Below are 24596 nucleotides of genomic sequence, written 5' to 3'. Positions count from 1 at the left end.
TCATTGAGACTCTGGTCCCAGCTCTCTTCAGGTCATTGACCAGGTCCTGCCGTGTAGTTCTGGGCTGATCCCTCACCTTCCTCATGATCATTGATGCCCCACGAGGTGAAATATTGCATGGAGCCCCAGACCAAGGGTGATTGACTGTCATCTTGAACTTCCTCCATTTTCTAATAATTGTGCCAACAGTTGTTGCCTTCTCACCAAGCTGCTTGCCTATTGTCCTGTAGCCCATCCCAGCCTTGTGCAGGTCTACAATTTTATCCCTGATGTCCTTACACAGCTCTCTGGTCTTGGCCATTGTGGAGAGGTTGGAGTCTGTTTGATTGAGTGTGTGGACAGGTGACTTTTATACAGGTAACGAGTTCAAACAGGTGCAGTTAATACAGGTAATGAGTGGAGAACAGGAGGGCTTCTTAAAGAAAAACTAACAGGTCTGTGAGAGCCGGAATTCTTACTGGTTGGTAGGTGATCAAATACTTATGTCATGCAATCAAATGCAAATGAATTACTTAAAAATCATACAATGTGATTTTCTGGATTTTTGTTTTTTAGATTTCGTCTCTCACAGTTGAAGTGTACCTATGACAAAAATTACAGACCTCTACATGCTTTTGTAAGTAGGAAAACCTGCAAAATTGGCAGTGTATCAAATACTTGTTCTCCCCACTGTATATTGTGGATAAAGAGTTACCTGTCTAACAGAACACAGAGGGTGTTCTTTAATGGAAGCCTCTCCAACATAATCCAGGTAGAATCAGGATTTCCCCAGGGCAGCTGTCTAGGCCCCTTACATTTTTCAATCTTTACTAACGACATGCCACTGGCTTTGAGTAAAGCCAGTGTGTCTATGTATGCGGATGACTCAACACTATACACGTCAACTAGTACAGAGACTGAAATGATTGCAACACTTAACAAAGAGCTGCAGTTAGTTTCAGAATGGGTGGCAAGGAATAAGTTAGTCCTAAATATTTCAAAAACTAAAAACATTGTGTTTGTGACAAATCATTCACTAAACCCTAAACCTCAACTAAATCTTGTAACGAATAATGTGGAAATAGAGCAAGTTGAGGTGACTAAACTGCTTGGAGTAACCTTGGATTGTAAACTGTCATGGTCAAAACATATTGATACAACAGTAGCTAAAATGGGGAGAAGTCTGTCCATAATAATGCGCTGCTCTGCCTTCTTAACTATCACCAAGGCAGGTCCTACAGGCACCTGTTCAGTCATGTGGTCAGGTGCTACAAAGAGGGACTCAGGAAGGTTGCAATTGGCTCAGAACAGGGCAGCACGTCTGGCCCTTAGTGTCACACCCTGATCTGTTTCACCTGTCTTTGTGATTGTCTCCACCCCCCTCCAGGTGTCGCCCATCTTCCCCATTATCCCCAGTGTATTTATACCTGTGTTCTCTGTTTGTCTGTTGCCAGTTCGTTTTGTTTCGTCAAGCCTACCAGCGGTTTTCCCCTTGCTCCTGTCTTTCTCAAGTTCCTGTTTTCTAGTTTTCCCGGTTTTGACCATTCTGCCTGCCCTGACCCTGAGCCTGCCTGCCGTTCTGTACCATGTCACACCACCCTGGATTATTGACCTCTGCCTGCCCTGACCCTGAGCCTGCCTGCCGTTCTGTACCTTGTCACACAACCCTGGATTATTGACCTCTGCCTGCCCTGACCCTGAGCCTGCCTGCCGTTCTGTACCTTGTCACACAACCCTGGATTATTGACCTCTGCCTGCCCTGACCCTGAGCCTGCCTGCCGTTCTGTACCTTGTCACACCACCCTGGATTATTGACCTCTGCCTGCCCTGACCCTGAGCCTGCCTGCCGTTCTGTACCTTGTGGTCTCTGATCTGGATTACTGACCTCTGCCTGCCCTGTCCTGACCTATCGTTTGCCTGCCCTCTGTTTTTGTAATAAACGTTTGTAATTTTGACACTGTCTGCATCTGAGTCTTCTCCTGAAACGTGATACTTAGACGTACACAGAGAGCTAACATTGATAATATGCATGTCTATCTCTCCTTGCTCAAAGTGGAGGAGAGATTGACTTCATCACCACTTGTATTTGTGAGAGGTATTGACATGTTGAAAGCACCGAGCTGTCTGTTTGAACTACTGGCACACAGCTCAGACACCCATGCATACCCCACAAGACATGCCACCAGAGGTCTCTTCACAGTCCCCAAGTCCAGAACAGACTATGGGAGGCGCACAGTACTACATAGAGCCATGACTACATGGAACTCTATTCCACATCAAGTAACTCATGCAAGCAGTAAAATTAGATTTCAAAACCAGATAAAAATACACCTTATGGAACAGCGGGGACTGTGAAGCAACACAAACATAGACACAGACACATGCATACACACACACAATAACATACTCACTATACACACACGTACACATGGATTTTGTGTTGTAGATATGTGGTAGTGGAGTAGGGGCCTGAGGGCACACACTTAGTGTGTTGTGAAATCTGTTGTGAATGTATTGTAATGTTTTTAAAAATGTATAACTGCCTTAATGTTGCTGGACCCCAGGAAGAGTAGCTGCTACCTTGGCAGGAACTAATGGGGATCCATAATAAATCAAAATACAAATGTCCATGTGTCAAGACATTCCTCTGGTCCCTGTAAACCATGCCCATGTGTCAAGACATTCCTCAGGTCCCTGTAAACCATGCCCATGTGTCAAGACAGTCCTCTGGACCAGCAGTGACACACTCACTCTCTCTCCTGACCTCCTCTCTCTCCTGACCTCCTCTCTCTCCTGACCTCCTCTCTCTCCTGACCTCCTCTCTCTCCTGACCTCCTCTCTCTCCTCACCTCCTCTCTCTCCTGACCTCCTCTCTCTCCTGACCTCCTCTCTCTCCTGACCTCCACTCTCTCCTGACCTCCTCTCTCTCCTGACCTCCTCTCTCTCCTCACCTCCTCTCTCTCCTCACCTCCTCTCTCTCCTGACCTCCTCTCTCTCCTGACCTCCACTCTCTCCTGACCTCCTCTCTCTCCTGACCTCCTCTCTCTCCTGACCTCCTCTCTCTCCTGACCTCCTCTCTCTCTTGACCTCCTCTCTGTCTCCTGACCTCCTCTCTCTCCTGACCTCCTCTCTCTCCTGACCTCCTCTCTCTCCTGACCTCCACTCTCTCCTGACCTCCTCTCTCTCCTGACCTCCTCTCTCTCCTGACCTCCTCTCTCTCCTGACCTCCTCTCTCTCCTGACCTCCTCTCTCTCCTGACCTCCTCTCTCTCCTGACCTCCATAGGGTGTTTACCCTAACACATGGGTTTGGAGGAGGTGAACTGAAAACCACATGCTTCAAGGTGTCCGATCACAGTAACCATTGGTTCCCACCCCAGACCTCCCCAGTCCTGCCTGCCCACTATAGATATAGTATGATGTCATTGGTGCTGAGCATCCTTGTGTTGATATTCCTAGCCCAACCCCACTCCTCCCCCCTGTCTTCCCCCAATCATCTCCCAGCTCTCCCTGGCTGTCAGTAAGACTGTCTGTCTGCTGAATGTCTGGCCTGTAAACAACCTCAACTCACTGCTCTGTCTGTCTGTCTGTCTGTCTGTCTGTCTGTCTGTCTGTCTGTCTGTCTGTCTGTCTGTCTGTCTGTCTGTCTGTCTGTCTGTCTGTCTGCTGAAGGACTAGCCTGTAAACCTCCTCAACTCACTGCTGTGTTTACTGTGAGTGGTAGAGACGGGAGGAGATGGGACCAAAGCAACACACACACACACACACACACACACACACACACACACACACACACACACACACACACACACACACACACACACACACACACACACACACACACACACACACACACACACACACACACACACACACACACACACACACACACACACACACACACACACACACACACACACACACACACACACACACACACACCACCCTGGTCTGAGCTGTAAAGTCTGTCCCCTCCTACTATACAGGGTGAATCTCAGAAACAAAGAGTCCTTTCACCATCACACTCCGCACCTGTTCCACCAGATCAGCCCCTGTAGCACACACACGCTCACATGGACTCAAGTAGCAAGTCCTCCTCTTGTCCTCCTTACTGGCCCGCCTGTGTTTCTATACAATTTAAAACATCTAAAATGCTCAACTCTAAAATGACCCCAGCCATTATCACCTTGGTTGCTGTAGGTTCATTCACCCCAGTCCATCTACAAACACCTAGCTTGTTAGCTATACAATTATGCCGCTACACATTAACTCACATTAACTCAACACCGGGATTAAAAACGATAATTTAGTACGTACAGAGGAATGAAAAGTTAAACAAATACATTTGGTTTACACAACTTTTGGTTGTTGTTGCAGTTTTACAGCTAATCTCCTGCAATTCGACACATTTTGTCATGTTAATATGATCAAATCAAATCAAATCAAATCAAATTTTATTGGTCACATGCGCCGAATACAACAGGTGCAGACATTACAGTGAAATGCTTACTTACAGCCCTTAACCAACAGTGCATTTATTTTAAACAAAAAAGTAAGAATAAAACAACAACAAAAAAGTGTTGAGAAAAAAAGAGCAGAAGTAAAAATAAAGTGACAGTAGGGAGGCTATATATACAATAGAATAAAGTGACAGTAGGGAGGCTATATATACAGGGGGGTACCGTTGCATAGTCAATGTGCGGGGGCACCGGCTAGTTGAGGTAGTTGAGGTAATATGTACATGTGGGTAGAGTTAAAGTGACTATGCATAAATACTTAACAGAGTAGCAGCAGCGTAAAAAGTATGGGGTGGGGGGGCAGTGCAAATAGTCCGGGTAGCCATGATTAGCTGTTCAGGAGTCTTATGGCTTGGGGGTAGAAGCTGTTGAGAAGTCTTTTGGACCTAGACTTGGCACTCCGGTACCGCTTGCCGTGCGGTAGCAGAGAGAACAGTCTATGACTAGGGTGACTGGAGTCTTTGACAATTTTGAGGGCCTTCCTCTGACACCGCCTGGTATAGAGGTCCTGGATGGCAGGGAGCTTTGCCCCTGTGATGTACTGGGCCGTACGCACTACCCTCTGTAGTGCCTTGCGGTCAGAGGCCAAGCAGTTGCCATACCAGGCGGTGATGCAACCAGTCAGGATGCTCTCGATGGTGCAGCTGTAGAATTTTTTGAGGATCTGAGGACCCATGCCAAATCTTTTTAGTCTCCTGAGGGGGAATAGGCTTTGTCGTGCCCTCTTCACGACTGTCTTGGTGTGTTTGGACCATGATAGTTCGTTGGTGATGTGGACACCAAGGAACTTGAAGCTCTCAACCTGTTCCACTACAGCCCCGTCGATGAGAATGGGGGCGTGCTCAGTCCTCTTTTTTTTCCTGTAGTCCACAATCATCTCCTTTGTCTTGGTCACGTTGAGGGAGAGGTTGTTGTCCTGGCACCACACGGCCAGATCTCTGACCTCCTCCCTATAGGCTGTCTCATCGTTGTCGGTGATCAGGCCTACCACTGTTGTGTCGTCGGCAAACTTAATGATGGTGTTGGAGTCGTGCCTGGCCATGCAGTCATGGGTGAACAGAGAGTACAGGAGGGGACTGAGCACGCACCCCTGAGGGGCCCCCGTGTTGAGGATCAGTGTGGCAGATGTGTTGTTACCTACCCTTACCACCTGGGGGCGGCCCGTCAGGAAGTCCAGGATCCAGTTGCAGAGGGAGGTGTTTAGTCCCAGGATCCTTAGCTTAGTGATGAGCTTTGAGGGCACTATGGTGTTGAATGCTGAGCTGTAGTCAATGAATAGCATTCTCACGTAGGTGTTCCTCTTGTCCAGGTGGGAAAGGGCAGTGTGGAGTGCGATAGAGATTGCATCATCTGTGGATCTGTTGGGGCGGTATGCAAATTGGAGTGGGTCTAGGGTTTCTGGGATTATGCTGTTGATGTGAGCCATGACCAGTCTTTCAAAGCACTTCATGGCTACAGACGTCAGTGCCACGGGTCGGTAGTCATTTAGGCAGGTTATCTTAGAGTTCTTGGGCACGGGGACTATGGTGGTCTGCTTGAAACATGTTGGTATTACAGACTCAGTCAGGGACATGTTGAAAATGTCAGTGAAGACACTTGCCAGTTGGTCAGCACATGCTCGGAGTACACGTCCTGGTAATCCGTCTGGCCCTGCGGCCTTGTGAATGTTGACCTGCTTAAAAGTCTTACTCACATCGGCTACGGAGAGCGTGATCACATAGTCGTCCGGAACAGCTGGTGCTCTCATGCATGCTTCAGTGTTGCTTGCCTCGAAGCGAGCATAGAAGTGGTTTAGCTCGTCTGGTAGGCTTGTGTCACTGGGCAGCTCGCGGCTGTGCTTCCCTTTGTAAATATCTGAGTGAAAGTGACTAACAGAATCAATGGGGTCCCCCTGGGCACGTGGTGGGGAGGGGTGGAGGGGTGGTGGGGTTGGAGACGGGGGTGGTGGGGTTGGAGACGGGGTTGGAGACGGGGTGGGGTTGGAGACGGGGGTGGAGGGGGGATGGTGGGGTTGGAGACGGGGGTGGAGGGGTGGTGGTGGGGTTGGAGACGGGGGTGGAGGGGGGGTGGTGGGGTTGGAGACGGGGGTGGAGGGGTGGTGGTGGGGTTGGAGACGGGGGTGGAGGGGGGGTGGTGGGGTTGGAGACGGGGGTGGAGGGGTGGTGGTGGGGTTGGAGACGGGGGTGGAGGGGGGGTGGTGGGGTTGGAGACGGGGGTGGAGGGGTGGTGGTGGGGTTGGAGACGGGGGTGGAGGGGTGGTGGTGGGGTTGGAGACGGGGGTGGGTTGGAGACGGGGGTGGTGGGGTTGGAGACGGGGGTGGAGGGGTGGTGGTGGGGTTGGAGATGGGGGTGGAGGGGTGGTGGTGGGGTTGGAGACGGGGGTGGAGGGGGGGTGGTGGGGTTGGAGACGGGGGTGGAGGGGGGGTGGTGGTGGGGTTGGAGACGGGGGTGGAGGGGTGGTGGTGGGGTTGGAGACGGGGGTGGGTTGGAGACGGGGGTGGTGGGGTTGGAGACGGGGGTGGAGGGGTGGTGGTGGGGTTGGAGATGGGGGTGGAGGGGTGGTGGTGGGGTTGGAGACGGGGGTGGAGGGGGGGTGGTGGGGTTGGAGACGGGGGTGGAGGGGGGGTGGTGGTGGGGTTGGAGACGGGGGTGGAGGGGTGGTGGTGGGGTTGGAGACGGGGGTGGAGGGGTGGTGGTGGGGTTGGAGACGGGGGGGAGGGGAGGTGGTGGGGTTGGAGACGGGGGTGGAGGGGTGGTGGTGGTGGGGTTGGAGACGGGGGTGGAGGGGTGGTGGTGGTGGGGTTGGAGACGGGGGTGGAGGGGTGGTGGTGGTGGGGTTGGAGACGGGGGTAGAGGGGTGGTGGTGGGGTTGGAGACGGGGGTGGGGTTGGAGACGGGGGTGGTGGGGTTGGAGACGGGGGTGGAGGGGTTGGAGACGGGGGTGGAGGGGTTGTGGTGGGGTTGGAGACGGGGGTGGAGGGGGGGTGGTGGGGTTGGAGACGGGGGTGGGGTTGGAGACGGGGGTGGTGGGGTTGGAGACGGGGGTGGAGGGGTGGTGGTGGTGGGGTTGGAGACGGGGGTGGAGGGGTGGTGGTGGTGGGGTTGGAGACGGGGGTGGAGGGGTGGTGGTGGGGTTGGAGACGGGGGTGGGGTTGGAGACGGGGGTGGTGGGGTTGGAGACGGGGGTGGAGGGGTTGGAGACGGGGGTGGAGGGGTGGTGGTGGGGTTGGAGACGGGGGTGGAGGGGGGGTGGTGGGGGTGGAGGGGTGGTGGTGGGGTTGGAGACGGGGGTGGAGGGGTGGTGGTGGGGTTGGAGACGGGGGTGGAGGGGTGGTGGTGGGGTTGGAGACGGGGGTGGGGTTGGAGACGGGGGTGGTGGGGTTGGAGACGGGGGTGGAGGGGTGGTGGTGGTGGGGTTGGAGACGGGGGTGGAGGGGTGGTGGTGGTGGGGTTGGAGACGGGGGTGGAGGGGTGGTGGTGGTGGGGTTGGAGACGGGGGTGGAGGGGTGGTGGTGGGGTTGGAGACGGGGGTGGGGTTGGAGACGGGGGTGGTGGGGTTGGAGACGGGGGTGGAGGGGTGGTGGTGGTGGGGTTGGAGACGGGGGTGGAGGGGTGGTGGTGGTGGGGTTGGAGACGGGGGTGGAGGGGTGGTGGTGGGGTTGGAGACGGGGGTGGAGGGGTGGTGGTGGGGTTGGAGACGGGGGTGGAGGGGGGGTGGTGGGGTTGGAGACGGGGGTGGAGGGGTGGTGGTGGTGGTGGGGTTGGAGACGGGGGTGGAGCGGTGGTGGTGGGGTTGGAGACGGGGGTGGAGCGGTGGTGGTGGGGTTGGAGACGGGGGTGGGGTTGGAGACGGGGGTGGTGGGGTTGGAGACGGGGGTGGAGGGGTTGGAGACGGGGGTGGAGGGGTGGTGGTGGGGTTGGAGACGGGGGTGGAGGGGGGGTGGTGGGGGTGGAGGGGTGGTGGTGGGTTGGAGACGGGGGTGGAGGGGTGGTGGTGGTGGGGTTGGAGACGGGGGTGGAGGGGTGGTGGTGGTGGGGTTGGAGACGGGGGTGGAGGGGTGGTGGTGGTGGGGTTGGAGACGGGGGTGGAGGGGTGGTGGTGGTGGGGTTGGAGACGGGGGTGGAGGGGTGGTGGTGGGGTTGGAGACGGGGGTGGGGTTGGAGACGGGGGTGGTGGGGTTGGAGACGGGGGTGGAGGGGTGGTGGTGGTGGGGTTGGAGACGGGGGTGGAGGGGTGGTGGTGGTGGGGTTGGAGACGGGGGTGGAGGGGTGGTGGTGGGGTTGGAGACGGGGGTGGAGGGGTGGTGGTGCGGTTGGAGACGGGGGTGGAGGGGGGGTGGTGGGGTTGGAGACGGGGGTGGAGGGGGGGTGGTGGGGTTGGAGACGGGGGTGGAGGGGTGGTGGTGGTGGGGTTGGAGACGGGGGTGGAGCGGTGGTGGTGGGGTTGGAGACGGGGGTGGAGCGGTGGTGGTGGGGTTGGAGATGGGGGTGGAGGGGTGGTGGTGGGGTTGGAGACGGGGGTGGAAATTCCAGAAAATGTCATGGCATTTGACATCATTTGAGTCAATTGAAGGTGTACCTGTGGATGTATTTCAAGGCCTACCTTCAAACTCAGTGCCTCTTTGCTTGACATCATGGGAAAATCTAAAGAAATTAGCCAAGACCTCAGAAAAAAATGTGGAGACCGCCACAAGTCTGGTTCATCCTTGGGAGCAATTTCCAAACGCCTGAAGGTACCACGTTCATCTGTACAAACAATAGTATGCAAGTATAAACACCATGGGACCATGCAGCCGTCACAACGCTCAGGAAGGAGACGCGTTCTGTCTCCTAGAGATGAACGTACTTTGGTGCGAAAAGTGCAAATCAATCCCAGAACAACAGCAAAGGACCTTGTGAAGATGCTGGAGGAAACAGGTACAAAAGTATCTATATCCACAGTAAAACGAGTCCTATATCGACATAACCTGAAAGGCCGCTCAGCAAGGAAGAAGCCACTGCTCCAAAACTGCCATAACTGCAACTGCACATGGGGACAAAGATCGTACTTTTTTGGAGAAATGTCCTCTGGTCTGATGAAACAAAAATTGAACTGTTTGGCCATGATGACCATCGTTATGTTTGGAGGAAAAAGGGGGAACTTGCAAGCCGAAGAACACCATCCCAACCTTGAAGCATGGGGGTGGTAGCATCATGCTGTGGGGGTGCTTTGCTGCAGGAGGGACTGGTGCACTTCACAAAATAGATGGTATCATGAGGAAGGAAAATTATGTGGATATATTGAAGCAACATCTCAAGACATCAGTCAGGAAGTTAAAGCTTGGTCGCAAATGGGTCTTCCAAATGGACAATGACCCCAAGCATACTTCCAAAGTTGTGGCAAAATGGCTTAAGGACAACAAAGTCAAGGTATTGGAGTGGCCATCACAAAGCCCTGACCTCAATCCTATAGAACATTTGTGGGCAGAACTGAAAAAGCGTGTGCGAGCAAGGAGGCCTACAAACCTGACTCAGTTACACCAGCTCTGTCAGGAGGAATGGGCCAAAAAATGTGGGAAGCTTGTGGAAGGCTACCCGAAATGTTTGACCCAAATTAAACAATTTAAAGGCAATGCTACCAAAATACTAATTGAGTGAATGTAAACTTCTGAACCACTGGGAATGTGATGAAAGAAATAAAAGCTGAAATAAATCATTCTCTCTACTATTATTATGACATTTCACATTTCTTAAAATAAAGTGGTGATCCTAACTGACCTAAGACAGGGATTTTTTACTAGGATTAAATGTCAGAAATTGTGAAAAACTGAGTTTAAATGTATTTGGCTAAGGTGTATGTAAACTTCCGACTTCAACTGTAGCTAATCAAATGGCTACCCGGACTACATACGCCCACAAACACAAACACCACATGACCAAAAGTATATGGACATCTGTTCGTCAAACATCTAATTTCAAAATGGCGCAGTAGTAGCTGTGCCACTAGAGATCCTGGTTCGGATCCAGGCTCTGTCGTAGCCGGATTCCTACAGATATCTACTGTATTTAATGATACAGATATCTACTATATACGATAATGATACAGATATCTACCGTCTACGATAATGATACAGATATCTACTGTCTACGATAATGATACAGATATCTACTGTCTACGATAATGATACAGATATCTACTATCTATGATAATGATACAGATATCTACGATAATGATACAGATATCTATGATAATGATACAGTGATGGTGCAGAATGACCCTTCTTCCCTGCAACAGTTTTAATATGGATGATATGTTCACATGGGGGATTACACCAACAGTAAATATGTAAACAGCACAGCCGGGTCTGTCTATGATAATGATACAGATATCTACTATATACGATAATGATACAGATATCTACTGTCTATGATAATGATACATATATCTACTATATATGGTCCTCTGTAGCTCAGCTGGTAGAGCACGGCGCTTGTAACGCCAAGGTAGTGGGTTCGATCCCCGGGACCACCCATACACAAAAAATGTATGCACGCATGATTGTAAGTCGCTTTGGATAAAGGCGTCTGCTAAATGGCATATTATTATTATTATAATGATACAGATATCTACTGTCTATGATAATGATACAGATATCTACTGTATATGATAATGATACAGATATCTACTGTCTATGATAATGATACATATATCTACTGTATATGATAATGATACAGATATCTACTGTCTACGATAATTATACAGATATCTACTGTATATGATAATGATACAGATATCTACTGTATATGATAATGATACAGATATCTACTATCTATGATAATGATACAGATATCTACTGTCTATGATAATGATACAGATATCAACTATATATGATAATGATACAGATATCTACTGTCTATGATAATGATACAGATATCTCCTGTCTATGATAATGATACAGCTATCTACTGTCTATGATAATGATACAGATATCTACTATATACGATAATGATACAGATATCTCCTGTCTATGATAATGATACAGCTATCTACTGTCTATGATAATGATACAGATATCTACTGTCTACGATAATGATACAGATATCTACTGTATATAATGATACAGATATCTACTGTCTATGATAATGATACAGATATCTACTGTCTATGATAATGATACAGATATCTAATGTCTATGATAACGATACAGATATCTACTATCTACGATAATGATACAGATATCTACGATAATGATACAGATATCTACGATAATGATACAGATATCTATGATAATGATACAGTGATGGTGCAGAATGACCCTTCTTCCCTGGCAGAGATAAACAGTTTTAATATGGATGATATGTTCACATGGGGGATTACACCAACAGTAAATATGTAAACAGCACAGCCAGGTCTGTCTATGATAATGATACAGATCTATCTGTACTCCCGAGTGGCGCAGTGGTCTAAGGCACTGCATAGCAGTGCTAAACTGTGCCACTAGAGATCCTGGTTCGAATCCAGGCTCTGTCGTAGCCGGCCGCGACCGGGAGACCCATGGGGCGGCGCGCACAATTGGCCCAGCGTCGTCCAGGGTAGGGGAGGGATTTGGCCGGCAGGGGATGTAGCTCAGTTGGTAGAGCATGGCGTTTGCAACGCCAGGGTTGTGGGTTCGATAAAATAATGTATGCACTAACTGTAAGTCGCTCTGGATAAGAGCGTCTGCTAAATGACTAAAATGTAAAATGTAAATGTAAATCTACTATATATGATAATGATACATATATCTACTATGTATGATAATGATACATATATCTACTATATATGATAATGATACAGATATCTACTGTCTATGATAATGATACAGATATCTACTGTATATGATAATAATACAGATATCTACTGTCTATGATAATGATACAGATATCTACTATATACGATAATGATACAGATATCTCCTGTCTATGATAATGATACAGCTATCTACTGTCTATGATAATGATACAGATATCTACTGTCTACGATAATGATACAGATATCTACTGTATATAATGATACAGATATCTACTGTCTATGATAATGATACAGATATCTACTGTCTATGATAATGATACAGATATCTACTGTCTATGATAACGATACAGATATCTACTATCTACGATAGTGATACAGATATCTACGATAATGATACAGATATCTACGATAATGATACAGATATCTATGATAATGATACAGTGATGGTGCAGAATGACCCTTCTTCCCTGGCAGAGATAAACAGTTTTAATATGGATGATATGTTCACATGGGGGATTACACCAACAGTAAATATGTAAACAGCACAGCCAGGTCTGTCTATGATAATGATACAGATATCTACTATATATGATAATGATACATATATCTACTATGTATGATAATGATACATATATCTACTATATATGATAATGATACAGATATCTACTGTCTACGATAATGATACAGTATCTACTGTCTATGATAATGATACAGATATCTACTGTCTACGATAATGATACATTATCAAATGTCTATGATAATGATACAGATATCTACTGTCTATGATAATGATACAGATATCTACTGTATATGATAATGATACAGATATCTACTGTCTATGATAATGATACATATATCTACTGTCTATGATAATGATACAGATATCTACTGTCTACGATAATGATACATTATCAAATGTCTATGATAATGATACAGATATCTACTATCTATGATAATGATACAGATATCTACCGTCTATGATAATGATACAGATATCAATTATATACGATAATGATTCAGATATCTACTGTCCACGATAATGATACAGATATCTACCGTCTACGATAATGATACAGATATCTACTGTCTACGATAATGATACAGATATCTACAGTCTACGATAATGATACAGATATCTACTATATATGATAATGATACAGATATCTTCTGTCTACGATAACGATACAGATATCTACTATATATGATAATGATACAGATATCTTCTGTCTACGATAACGATACAGATATCTACTATCTATGATAACGATACAGATATCTACGATAATGATAAAGATATCTACGATAATGATACAGTGATGGTGAAGAATGACCCTTCTTCCCTGGCAGAGATAAACAGTTTTAATATGGATGAAATGTTCACATGGGGGATTACACCAACAGTAAATATGTAAATAGCACAGCCGGGGGGGGGGAGAGAGAAAGCGAGAGAGACAGAGAGGGAGAGAGAGAGGGAGAGAGGGAGAGAGGGAGAGAGGGAGAGAGAGAGAGAGAGAGAGAGAGAGAGAGAGAGAGAGAGAGAGAGAGAGAGAGAGAGAGAGAGAGAGAGAGAGAGAGAGAGAGAGAGAGAGAGAGAGAGAGAGAGAGAGAGAGAGGGGGAACATAGGGCAGGAAGTGAGCCTGTAACAATGCCCTATCAGACATTGATTAACAGGTATGAGCAGCAGTGTGTGTGACATACTGTAGTTGTCTATGAGAACAGAGAACAGAATATATTGCATCGCTTTAGCAAATAATGTCCAGCTATTAGGGTTTTGCTTTACACAAGTATTCAAAGATTTTCATCACACAGTATGAATTAATTATCAAAATGAAGACAGATTTGATATGTGTTTTATCTGAAGTTCTAATGAATCAGTGAGGTCATCAGGAAGTATCCTTGTATTGGAAGGAGAGTCACCTCTGACCCCTTTCCCCAGAACCAAACAAACAGAGAGAGCGACTGCTGGGAGACAGACTGTCTCCACTGGCACTGAAACACACAAACTGACAAGACCACCATGACACTTACTGGTATTTCCTGTATCAACTGCTGAGAACTATGTCACAAACTCAGGATTAGAACTACTTCACACACTAACCCAACATTAGCATAAAGGACAATTCTGGAAACGTAATGTTACAGAGAGAGTGAAAGCACAAGAGAAAAGGAGAGAGAGAGCAACTGCTGCGTTGTAGTAGTATACAGTATACTGTAGTGACCAGGGTTAGTAACAGTATACTGTAGTGACCAGGATTAGTAACAGTATACTGTAGTGACCAGGATTAGTAACTGTATACTGTAGTGACCAGGGTTAGTAACAGTATACTGTAGTGACCAGGATTAGTAACTGTATACTGTAGTGACCAGGGTTAGTAACAGTATACTGTAGTGACCAGGATTAGTAACTGTATACTGTAGTGACCAGGGTTAGTAACTGTATACTGTAGTGACCAGGGTTAGGGTTAGTAACAGTATACTGTAGTGACCAGGGTTAGTAACTGTATACTGTAGTGACCAGGGTTAGTAACTGTATACTGTAGTAACCAGGGTTAGGGTTAGTAACTGTATACTGTAGTGACCAGGGTTAGGGTTAGTAACAGTATACTGTAGTGACCAGGGTTAGTAACTGTATACTGTAGTAACCAGGGTTAGTAACTGTATACTGTAGTGACCAGGGTTAGTAACAGTATACTGTAGTGACCAGGATTAGTAACTGTATACTGTAGTGACCAGGGTTAGTAACTGTATACTGTAGTGACCAGGGTTAGGGTTAGTAACAGTATACTGTAGTGACCAGGGTTAGTAACTGTATACTGTAGTGACCAGGGTTAGTAACTGTATACTGTAGTAACCAGGGTTAGGGTTAGTAACTGTATACTGTAGTGACCAGGGTTAGGGTTAGTAACAGTATACTGTAGTGACCAGGGTTAGTAACTGTATACTGTAGTAACCAGGGTTAGTAACTGTATACTGTAGTGACCAGGGTTAGTAACTGTATACTGCAGTGACCAGGGTTAGGGTTAGTAACTGTATACTGTAGTGACCAGGGTTAGTAACTGTATACTGTAGTGACCAGGGTTAGGGTTAGTAACAGTATACTGTAGTGACCAGGGTTAGTAACAGTATACTGTAGTAACCAGGGTTAGGGTTAGTAACAGTATACTGTAGTGACCAGGGTTAGTAACTGTATACTGTAGTAACCAGGGTTAGGGTTAGTAACTGTATACTGTAGTGACCAGGGTTAGGGTTAGTAACAGTATACTGTAGTGACCAGGGTTAGTAACTGTATACTGTAGTAACCAGGGTTAGTAACTGTATACTGTAGTGACCAGGGTTAGTAACTGTATACTGCAGTGACCAGGGTTAGGGTTAGTAACTGTATACTGTAGTGACCAGGGTTAGGGTTAGTAACTGTATACTGTAGTGACCAGGGTTAGGGTTAGTAACAGTATACTGTAGTGACCAGGGTTAGTAACAGTATACTGTAGTAACCAGGGTTAGGGTTAGTAACAGTATACTGTAGTGACCAGGGTTAGGGTTAGTAACTGTATACTGTAGTGACCAGGGTTAGGGTTAGTAACTGTATACTGTAGTGACCAGGGTTAGTAACAGTATACTGTAGTGACCAGGGTTAGTAACAGTATACTGTAGTGACCAGGGTTAGTAACTGTATACTGTAGTGACCAGGGTTAGTAACTGTATACTGTAGTGACCAGGATTAGTAACAGTATACTGTAGTGACCAGGGTTAGTAACAGTATACTGTAGTGACCAGGGTTAAGGTTAGTAACTGTATACTGTAGTGACCAGGGTTAGGGTTAGTAACTGTATACTGTAGTGACCAGGGTTAGGGTTAGTAACTGTATACTGTAGTGACCAGGGTTAGGGTTAGTAACTGTATACTGTAGTGACCAGGGTTAGTAACAGTATACTGTAGTGACCAGGGTTAGTAACAGTATACTGTAGTGACCAGGGTTAGTAACAGTATACTGTAGTGACCAGGGTTAGGGTTAGTAACAGTATACTGTAGTGACCAGGGTTAGGGTTAGTAACTGTATACTGTAGTGACCAGGGTTAGGGTTAGTAACTGTATACTGTAGTGACCAGGGTTAGTAACAGTATACTGTAGTGACCAGGGTTAGTAACAGTATACTGTAGTGACCAGGGTTAGGGTTAGTAACTGTATACTGTAGTGACCAGGGTTAGTAACAGTATACTGTAGTGACCAGGGTTAGTAACTGTATACTGTAGTGACCAGGGTTAGTAACTGTATACTGTAGTGACCAGGGTTAGTAACAGTATACTGTAGTGACCAGGGTTAGTAACTGTATACTGTAGTGACCAGGGTTAGGGTTAGTAACAGTATACTGTAGTGACCAGGGTTAGGGTTAGTAACTGTATACTGTAGTGACCAGGGTTAGGGTTAGTAACAGTATACTGTAGTGACCAGGGTTAGGTTTAGTAACAGTATACTGTAGTGACCAGGGTTAGTAACTGTATACTGTAGTGACCAGGGTTAGTAACAGTATACTGTAGTGACCAGGGTTAGTAACAGTATACTGTAGTGACCAGGGTTAGTAACAGTATACTGTAGTGACCAGGGTTAGTAACTGAATACTGTAGTGACCAGGGTTAGTAACAGTATACTGTAGTGACCAGGGTTAGTAACTGTATAATGTAGTGACCAGGGTTAGTAACAGTATACTGTAGTGACCAGGGTTAGTAACTGTATACTGTAGTGACCAGGGTTAGAAAAAGTATACTGTAGTGACCAGGGTTAGTAACTGTATACTGTAGTGACCAGGGTTAGGGTTAGTAACAGTATACTGTAGTGACCAGGGTTAGTAACTGTATACTGTAGTGACCAGGGTTAGGGTTAGTAACAGTATACTGTAGTGACCAGGGTTAGGGTTAGTAACTGTATACTGTAGTGACCAGGGTTAGGGTTAGTAACAGTATACTGTAGTGACCAGGGTTAGGGTTAGTAACAGTATACTGTAGTGACCAGGGTTAGTAACTCTATACTGTAGTGACCAGGGTTAGTAACAGTATACTGTAGTGACCAGGGTTAGTAACAGTATACTGTAGTGACCAGGGTTAGCAACTGTATACTTTAGTGACCAGGGTTAGTAACAGTATACTGTAGTGACCAGGGTTAGGGTTAGTAACAGTATACTGTAGTGACCAGGGTTAGTAACAGTATACTGTAGTGACCAGGGTTAGTAACTGTATACTGTAGTGACCAGGGTTAGTAACAGTATACTGTAGTGACCAGGGTTAGGGTTAGTAACAGTATACTGTAGTGACCAGGGTTAGTAACTGTATACTGTAGTGACCAGGGTTAGTAACAGTATACTGTAGTGACCAGGGTTAGTAACTGTATACTGTAGTGACCAAGGTTAGTAACAGTATACTGTCGTGACCAGGGTTAGGGTTAGTAACAGTATACTGTAGTGACCAGGGTTAGTAACAGTATACTGTAGTGACCAGGGTTAGGGTTAGTAACAGTATACTGTAGTGACCAGGGTTAGGGTTAGTAACAGTATACTGTAGTGACCAGGGTTAGTAACTGTATACTGTAGTGACCAGGGTTAGGGTTAGTAACAGTATACTGTAGTGAACAGGGTTAGGGTTAGTAACTGTATACTGTAGTGACCAGGGTTAGGGTTAGTAACAGTATACTGTAGTGACCAGGGTTAGGGTTAGTAACTGTATACTGTAGTGACCAGGGTTAGGGTTAGTAACAGTATACTGTAGTGACCAGGGTTAGGGTTAGTAACAGTATACTGTAGTGACCAGGGTTAGTAACTCTATACTGTAGTGACCAGGGTTAGTAACAGTATACTGTAGTGACCAGGGTTAGTAACAGTATACTGTAGTGACCAGGGTTAGCAACTGTATACTTTAGTGACCAGGGTTAGTAACAGTATACTGTAGTGACCAGGGTTAGGGTTAGTAACAGTATACTGTAGTGACCAGGGTTAGTAACAGTATACTGTAGTGACCAGGGTTAGTAACTGTATACTGTAGTGACCAGGGTTAGTAACAGTATACTGTAGTGACCAGGGTTAGGGTTAGTAACAGTATACTGTAGTGACCAGGGTTAGTAACTGTATACTGTAGTGACCAGGGTTAGTAACAGTATACTGTAGTGACCAGGGTTAGTAACTGTATACTGTAGTGACCAAGGTTAGTAACAGTATACTGTCGTGACCAGGGTTAGGGTTAGTAACAGTATACTGTAGTGACCAGGGTTAGTAACAGTATACTGTAGTGACCAGGGTTAGGGTTAGTAACAGTATACTGTAGTGACCAGGGTTAGTAACAGTATACTGTAGTGACCAGGGTTAGTAACAGTATACTGTAGTGACCAGGGTTAGGGTTAGTAACAGTATACTGTAGTGACCAGGGTTAGTAACAGTATACTGTAGTGACCAGGTTTAGTAACTGTATACTGTAGTGACCAGGGTTAGTAACAGTATACTGTAGTGACCAGGGTTAGGGTTAGTAACTGTATACTGTAGTGACCAGGGTTAGGGTTAGTAACTGTATACTGTAGTGACCAAGGTTAGTAACAGTATACTGTAGTGACCAGGGTTAGGGTTAGTAACTGTATACTGTAGTGACCAGGGTTAGTAACTGTATACTGTAGTGACCAGGGTTAGTAACAATATACTGTAGTGACCAGGGTTAGGGTTAGTAACAGTATACTGTAGTGACCAGGGTTATGGTTAGTAACTGTATACTGTAGTGACCAGGGTTAGTAACAGTATACTGTAGTGACCAGGGTTAGGGTTAGTAACTGTATACTGTAGTAACCAGGGTTAGTAACAGTATACTGTAGTGACCAGGGTTAGCAACTGTATACTGTAGTGACCAGGGTTAGTAACTGTATACTGTAGTGACCAGGGTTAGTAACAGTATACTGTAGTGACCAGGGTTAGGGTTAGTAACAGTATACTGTAGTGACCAGGGTTAGAGTTAGTAACAGTATACTGTAGTGACCAGGGTTAGTAACTGTAGACTGTAGTGACCAGGCTTAGGGTTAGTAACTGTATACTGTAGTAACCAGGGTTAGGGTTAGTAACTGTATACTGTAGTGACCAGGGTTAGTAACAGTATACTGTAGTGACCAGGGTTAGGGTTAGTAACAGTATACTGTAGTGACCAGGGTTATGTTTAGTAACAGTATACTGTAGTGACCAGGGTTAGTAACTGTATACTGTAGTGACCAGGGTTAGGGTTAGTAACAGTATACTGTAGTGACCAGGGTTAGTAACTGTATACTGTAGTGACCAGGGTTAGGGTTAGTAACAGTATACTGTAGTGACCAGGGTTAGGGTTAGTAACTGTATACTGTAGTGAACAGGGTTGGGGTTAGTAACAGTATACTGTAGTGACCAGGGTTAGTAACAGTATACTGTAGTGACCAGGGTTAGGGTTAGTAACAGTATACTGTAGTGACCAGGGTTAGTAACAGTATACTGTAGTGACCAGGGTTAGGGTTAGTAACTGTATACTGTAGTAACCAGGGTTAGTAACAGTATACTGTAGTGACCAGGGTTAGCAACTGTATACTGTAGTGACCAGGGTTAGTAACTGTATACTGTAGTGACCAGGGTTAGTAACAGTATACTGTAGTGACCAGGGTTAGGGTTAGTAACAGTATACTGTAGTGACCAGGGTTAGAGTTAGTAACAGTATACTGTAGTGACCAGGGTTAGTAACTGTAGACTGTAGTGACCAGGCTTAGGGTTAGTAACTGTATACTGTAGTAACCAGGGTTAGGGTTAGTAACTGTATACTGTAGTGACCAGGGTTAGTAACAGTATACTGTAGTGACCAGGGTTAGGGTTAGTAACAGTATACTGTAGTGACCAGGGTTATGTTTAGTAACAGTATACTGTAGTGACCAGGGTTAGTAACTGTATACTGTAGTGACCAGGGTTAGGGTTAGTAACAGTATACTGTAGTGACCAGGGTTAGTAACTGTATACTGTAGTGACCAGGGTTAGGGTTAGTAACAGTATACTGTAGTGACCAGGGTTAGGGTTAGTAACTGTATACTGTAGTGAACAGGGTTGGGGTTAGTAACAGTATACTGTAGTGACCAGGGTTAGTAACAGTATACTGTAGTGACCAGGGTTAGGGTTAGTAACAGTATACTGTAGTGACCAGGGTTAGTAACTGTATACTGTAGTGACCAGGGTTAGTAACAGTATACTGTAGTGACCAGGGTTAGGGTTAGTAACAGTATACTGTAGTGACCAGGGTTAGGGTTAGTAACAGTATACTGTAGTGACCAGGGTTAGGGTTAGTAACAGTATACTGTAGTGACCAGGGTTAGGGTTAGTAACTGTATAATGTAGTGACCAGGGTTAGGGTTAGTAACAGTATACTGTAGTGACCAGGGTTAGGGTTAGTAACAGTATACTGTAGTGACCAGGGTTAGGGTTAGTAACAGTATACTGTAGTGACCAGGGTTAGGGTTAGTAACTGTATACTGTAGTGACCAGGGTTAGTAACTGTATACTGTAGTGACCAGGGTTAGTAACTGTATACTGTAGTGACCAGGGTTAGGGTTAGTAACTGTATACTGTAGTGACCAGGGTTAGTAACAGTATACTGTAGTGACCAGGGTTAGTAACTGTATACTGTAGTGACCAGGGTTAGTAACTGTATACTGTAGTGACCAGGGTTAGTAACTGTATACTGTAGTGACCAGGGTTAGGGTTAGTAACTGTATACTGTAGTGACCAGGGTTAGGGTTAGTAACAGTATACTGTGTCGTCCTGATGCAGCAGTGACAGCTTCAGCAGCTTATCTCCTGTTACACTCTGGCTTTTTTTAACTACAGACTTCCTGACCTCCTGCATCTTCTGCTTTTACTAGCAGCCATGATCACACACACACACACACACACACACACACACACACACACACACACACACACACACACACACACACACACACACACACGAGGACAAGAGAGGACAGAGACAGACAGAGATGGAGAGCAGACAGGGGGACAGACCCTGACAGACAGAGGGACACAGACCCTGACAGACAGGGGGACACAGACCCTGACAGACAGAGGGACACAGACCCTGACAGACAGAGGGACACAGACCCTGACAGACAGGGGGACACAGACCCTGACAGACAGAGGGACACAGACCCTGACAGACAGAGGGACACAGACCCTGACAGACAGGGGGACACAGACCCTGACAGACAGGGGGACACAGACCCTGACAGACAGGGGGACACAGACCCTGACAGACAGAGGGACACAGACCCTGACAGACAGAGGGACACAGACCCTGACAGACAGAGGGACACAGACCCTGACAGACAGAGGGACACAGACCCTGACAGACAGGGGGACACAGACCCTGACAGACAGAGGGACACAGACCCTGACAGACAGAGGGACACAGACCCTGACAGACAGGGGGACACAGACCCTGACAGACAGAGGGACACAGACCCTGACAGACAGAGGGACACAGACCCTGACAGACAGAGGGACACAGACCCTGACAGACAGGGGGACACAGACCCTGACAGACAGAGGGACACAGACCCTGACAGACAGAGGGACACAGACCCTGACAGACAGAGGGACACAGACCCTGACAGACAGAGGGACACAGACCCTGACAGACAGAGGGACACAGACCCTGACAGACAGGGGGACACAGACCCTGACAGACAGAGGGACACAGACCCTGACAGACAGGGGGACACAGACCCTGACAGACAGAGGGACACAGACCCTGACAGACAGAGGGACAGACCCTGACAGACAGAGGGACACAGACCCTGACAGACAGGGGGACACAGACCCTGACAGACAGAGGGACACAGACCCTGACAGACAGAGGGACACAGACCCTGACAGACAGAGGGACACAGATCCTGACAGACAGAGGGACACAGACCCTGACAGACAGAGGGACACAGACCCTGACAGACAGAGGGACACAGACCCTGACAGACAGAGGGACACAGACCGTGACAGACAGAGGGACACAGACCCTGACAGACAGAGGGACACAGACCCTGACAGACAGAGGGACACAGACCCTGACAGACAGAGGGACAGACCCTGACAGACAGAGGGACACAGACCCTGACAGACAGGGGGACACAGACCCTGACAGACAGAGGGACACAGACCCTGACAGACAGGGAGACACAGACCCTGACAGACAGAGGGACACAGACCCTGACAGACAGAGGGACACAGACCCTGACAGACAGAGGGACACAGACCCTGACAGACAGGGGGACACAGACCCTGACAGACAGAGGGACACAGACCGTGACAGACAGAGGGACACAGACCCTGACAGACAGAGGGACACAGACCCTGACAGACAGAGGGACAGACCCTGACAGACAGAGGGACACAGACCCTGACAGACAGGGGGACACAGACCCTGACAGACAGAGGGACACAGACCCTGACAGACAGGGAGTCACAGACCCTGACAGACAGAGGGACACAGACCCTGACAGACAGAGGGACACAGACCCTGACAGACAGAGGGACAGACCCTGACAGACAGAGGGACACAGACCCTGACAGACAGGGGGACACAGACCCTGACAGACAGGGAGACACAGACCCTGACAGACAGAGGGACAGACCCTGACAGACAGAGGGACAGACCCTGACAGACAGAGGGACAGACCCTGACAGACAGAGGGACAGACCCTGACAGACAGAGGGACACAGTGCTGCCTTCTCATTCCAACTTTGTAATCAAATCACCAGCAGCTACACGGCCTCACACTTTAGAAACACTTCAGATCATTCAGTATGGAAAAAAAAAATGTATGCACTCACTAACTGTAAGTCGCTCTGGATAAGAGCGTCTGCTAAAAAGTTAAAATGTACGTATTCAGCTGTGAAGTTCCAGCGATCTGGTTGGCCGTTAGTTAGTTCAACAGCTGGTCTTCATATACAGCTTCTAAAGCCTGGTGCGTGTCCCAAATGCTCCCTACGGGCCCTGGTCAGAAGCCCTGTAGAGACACAACTAGTGGATCTGATGGGCTTCTCAAAAAGCCTGGTTTCATACAGCTTCTAAAGGCAGAGGGTTAATGAAGCTCAAAAAAGGGCAGAGAATCTCTCTGACGAGAAATACTCTCACATTACAGAGCTGGGGTGAGGGGGGTAGAGGGGTGAGGGGGGTAGAGGGGTGAGGGGGGTAGAGGGGTGAGGGGGGTAGAGGGGTGAGGGGGTAGAGGGGTGAGGGGCATGGAAATAGGAGGTGGCTACTAGCTGACGCCGCAACTCAAAGTGAAATCTAAGCAGGTGGTCTACAAGCTAACGTTCCTCCAGACGGCACAAAATAAAACTAGGGAAACGAATGAATGAACCAGCGACTGGAAAAAAGCAAAACTCACCAAACTTCTACATAGACTTTATACGCTAGAAAACCAGCTGATTTACTTTGCACAAAATGGTCAGTTACACAGAGCAGGTGCTGAAACATACCTCCATATTTAGAATCCTCCGTATCCAGCCACTCAGTCGTTAGTTTAGTAGTCCCGTTCAGAGGTCCTCCTCTCTGCCGACAATCATAACTAGGGTTCGGTCTGTGCGCTCGTCTTGTCTATTTGTCCGGAAGGCACCTTAAAAATGTTCAACTGCTTGAGTTCCTGCACCTCTTGTAGAATATTGGCCTTGAAAAAGACTGCGCTTCTGGCACCTAAATATAAACGGTACGGGCACCTATTTCCGTTCAGGCACCGCAGGGCTGCGGTGGTTGTCCTTCTCTGAAACACATTATGTGTTTGTCACAGAGCCTCTGACCCTTCACTGAAGTGGCAGAATACTCCGGGGCTTTGACAGAAGGGGCTCCCTGGTCTCTCATTGGCTGGCTGAAGCCCCCCTTTCTCCTTGGCCACACCCTCACCACTCATCCCACTAACTCAGCCCTCCGCTCCTTTTTTTCACACCAGGGTCCATGACAAGCTCGTGTGCGGTTCTAAAGCAGAAGTGTTTCAGAAGGTTTCATGGTTAACCATCGTCTGTTCATTCCAACTAGAGGGGGTTTTAGTCTTCTGGTTTTTCATTTCCCCTTTTTCACTCAGTTTCATTCCTCTGTTCATCTCTGAGATTTATTTATTTTAGGGGATTTTGTCGAGTTGGTTTGGGGGATATGACTGGGTTGAGTTGGGTTGGGGAGGTATGGGGATATGACTGGGTTGAGTTGGGTTGGGGAGGTATGGGGATATGACTGGGTTGAGTTGGGTTGGGGAGGTATGGGGATATGACTGGGTTGAGTTGGGTTGGGGGATATGACTGGGTTGACTTGGG

At 47.3% G+C, this 24596-nt stretch overlaps 1 protein-coding gene across 1 annotated transcript in view; it reads right to left on the bottom strand.

Moving 5' to 3' along the window:
* The window catches only part of cass4 (Cas scaffold protein family member 4), a 55270-nt gene extending 31297 nt beyond the window's left edge, over nt 1-23973 (bottom strand). Inside the window, exon 1 of the mRNA XM_084166834.1 lies at nt 23772-23973. Coding sequence (XP_084022960.1) covers nt 23772-23777 — 6 coding nt within the window. The 5' untranslated portion in view covers nt 23778-23973. The remainder of the gene's footprint in view (nt 1-23771) is intronic.
* Between the last annotated feature and the right edge of the window lie 623 nt (nt 23974-24596).

Source organism: Coregonus lavaretus (genome assembly GCF_964263955.1).
Source record: "Coregonus lavaretus genome assembly, chromosome: 8".
NCBI classification, from domain to species: domain Eukaryota; kingdom Metazoa; phylum Chordata; class Actinopteri; order Salmoniformes; family Salmonidae; genus Coregonus; species Coregonus lavaretus.
Note: the sequence above shows the minus strand (reverse complement) of the source record. Positions and strands in the feature narration are given on the sequence as shown.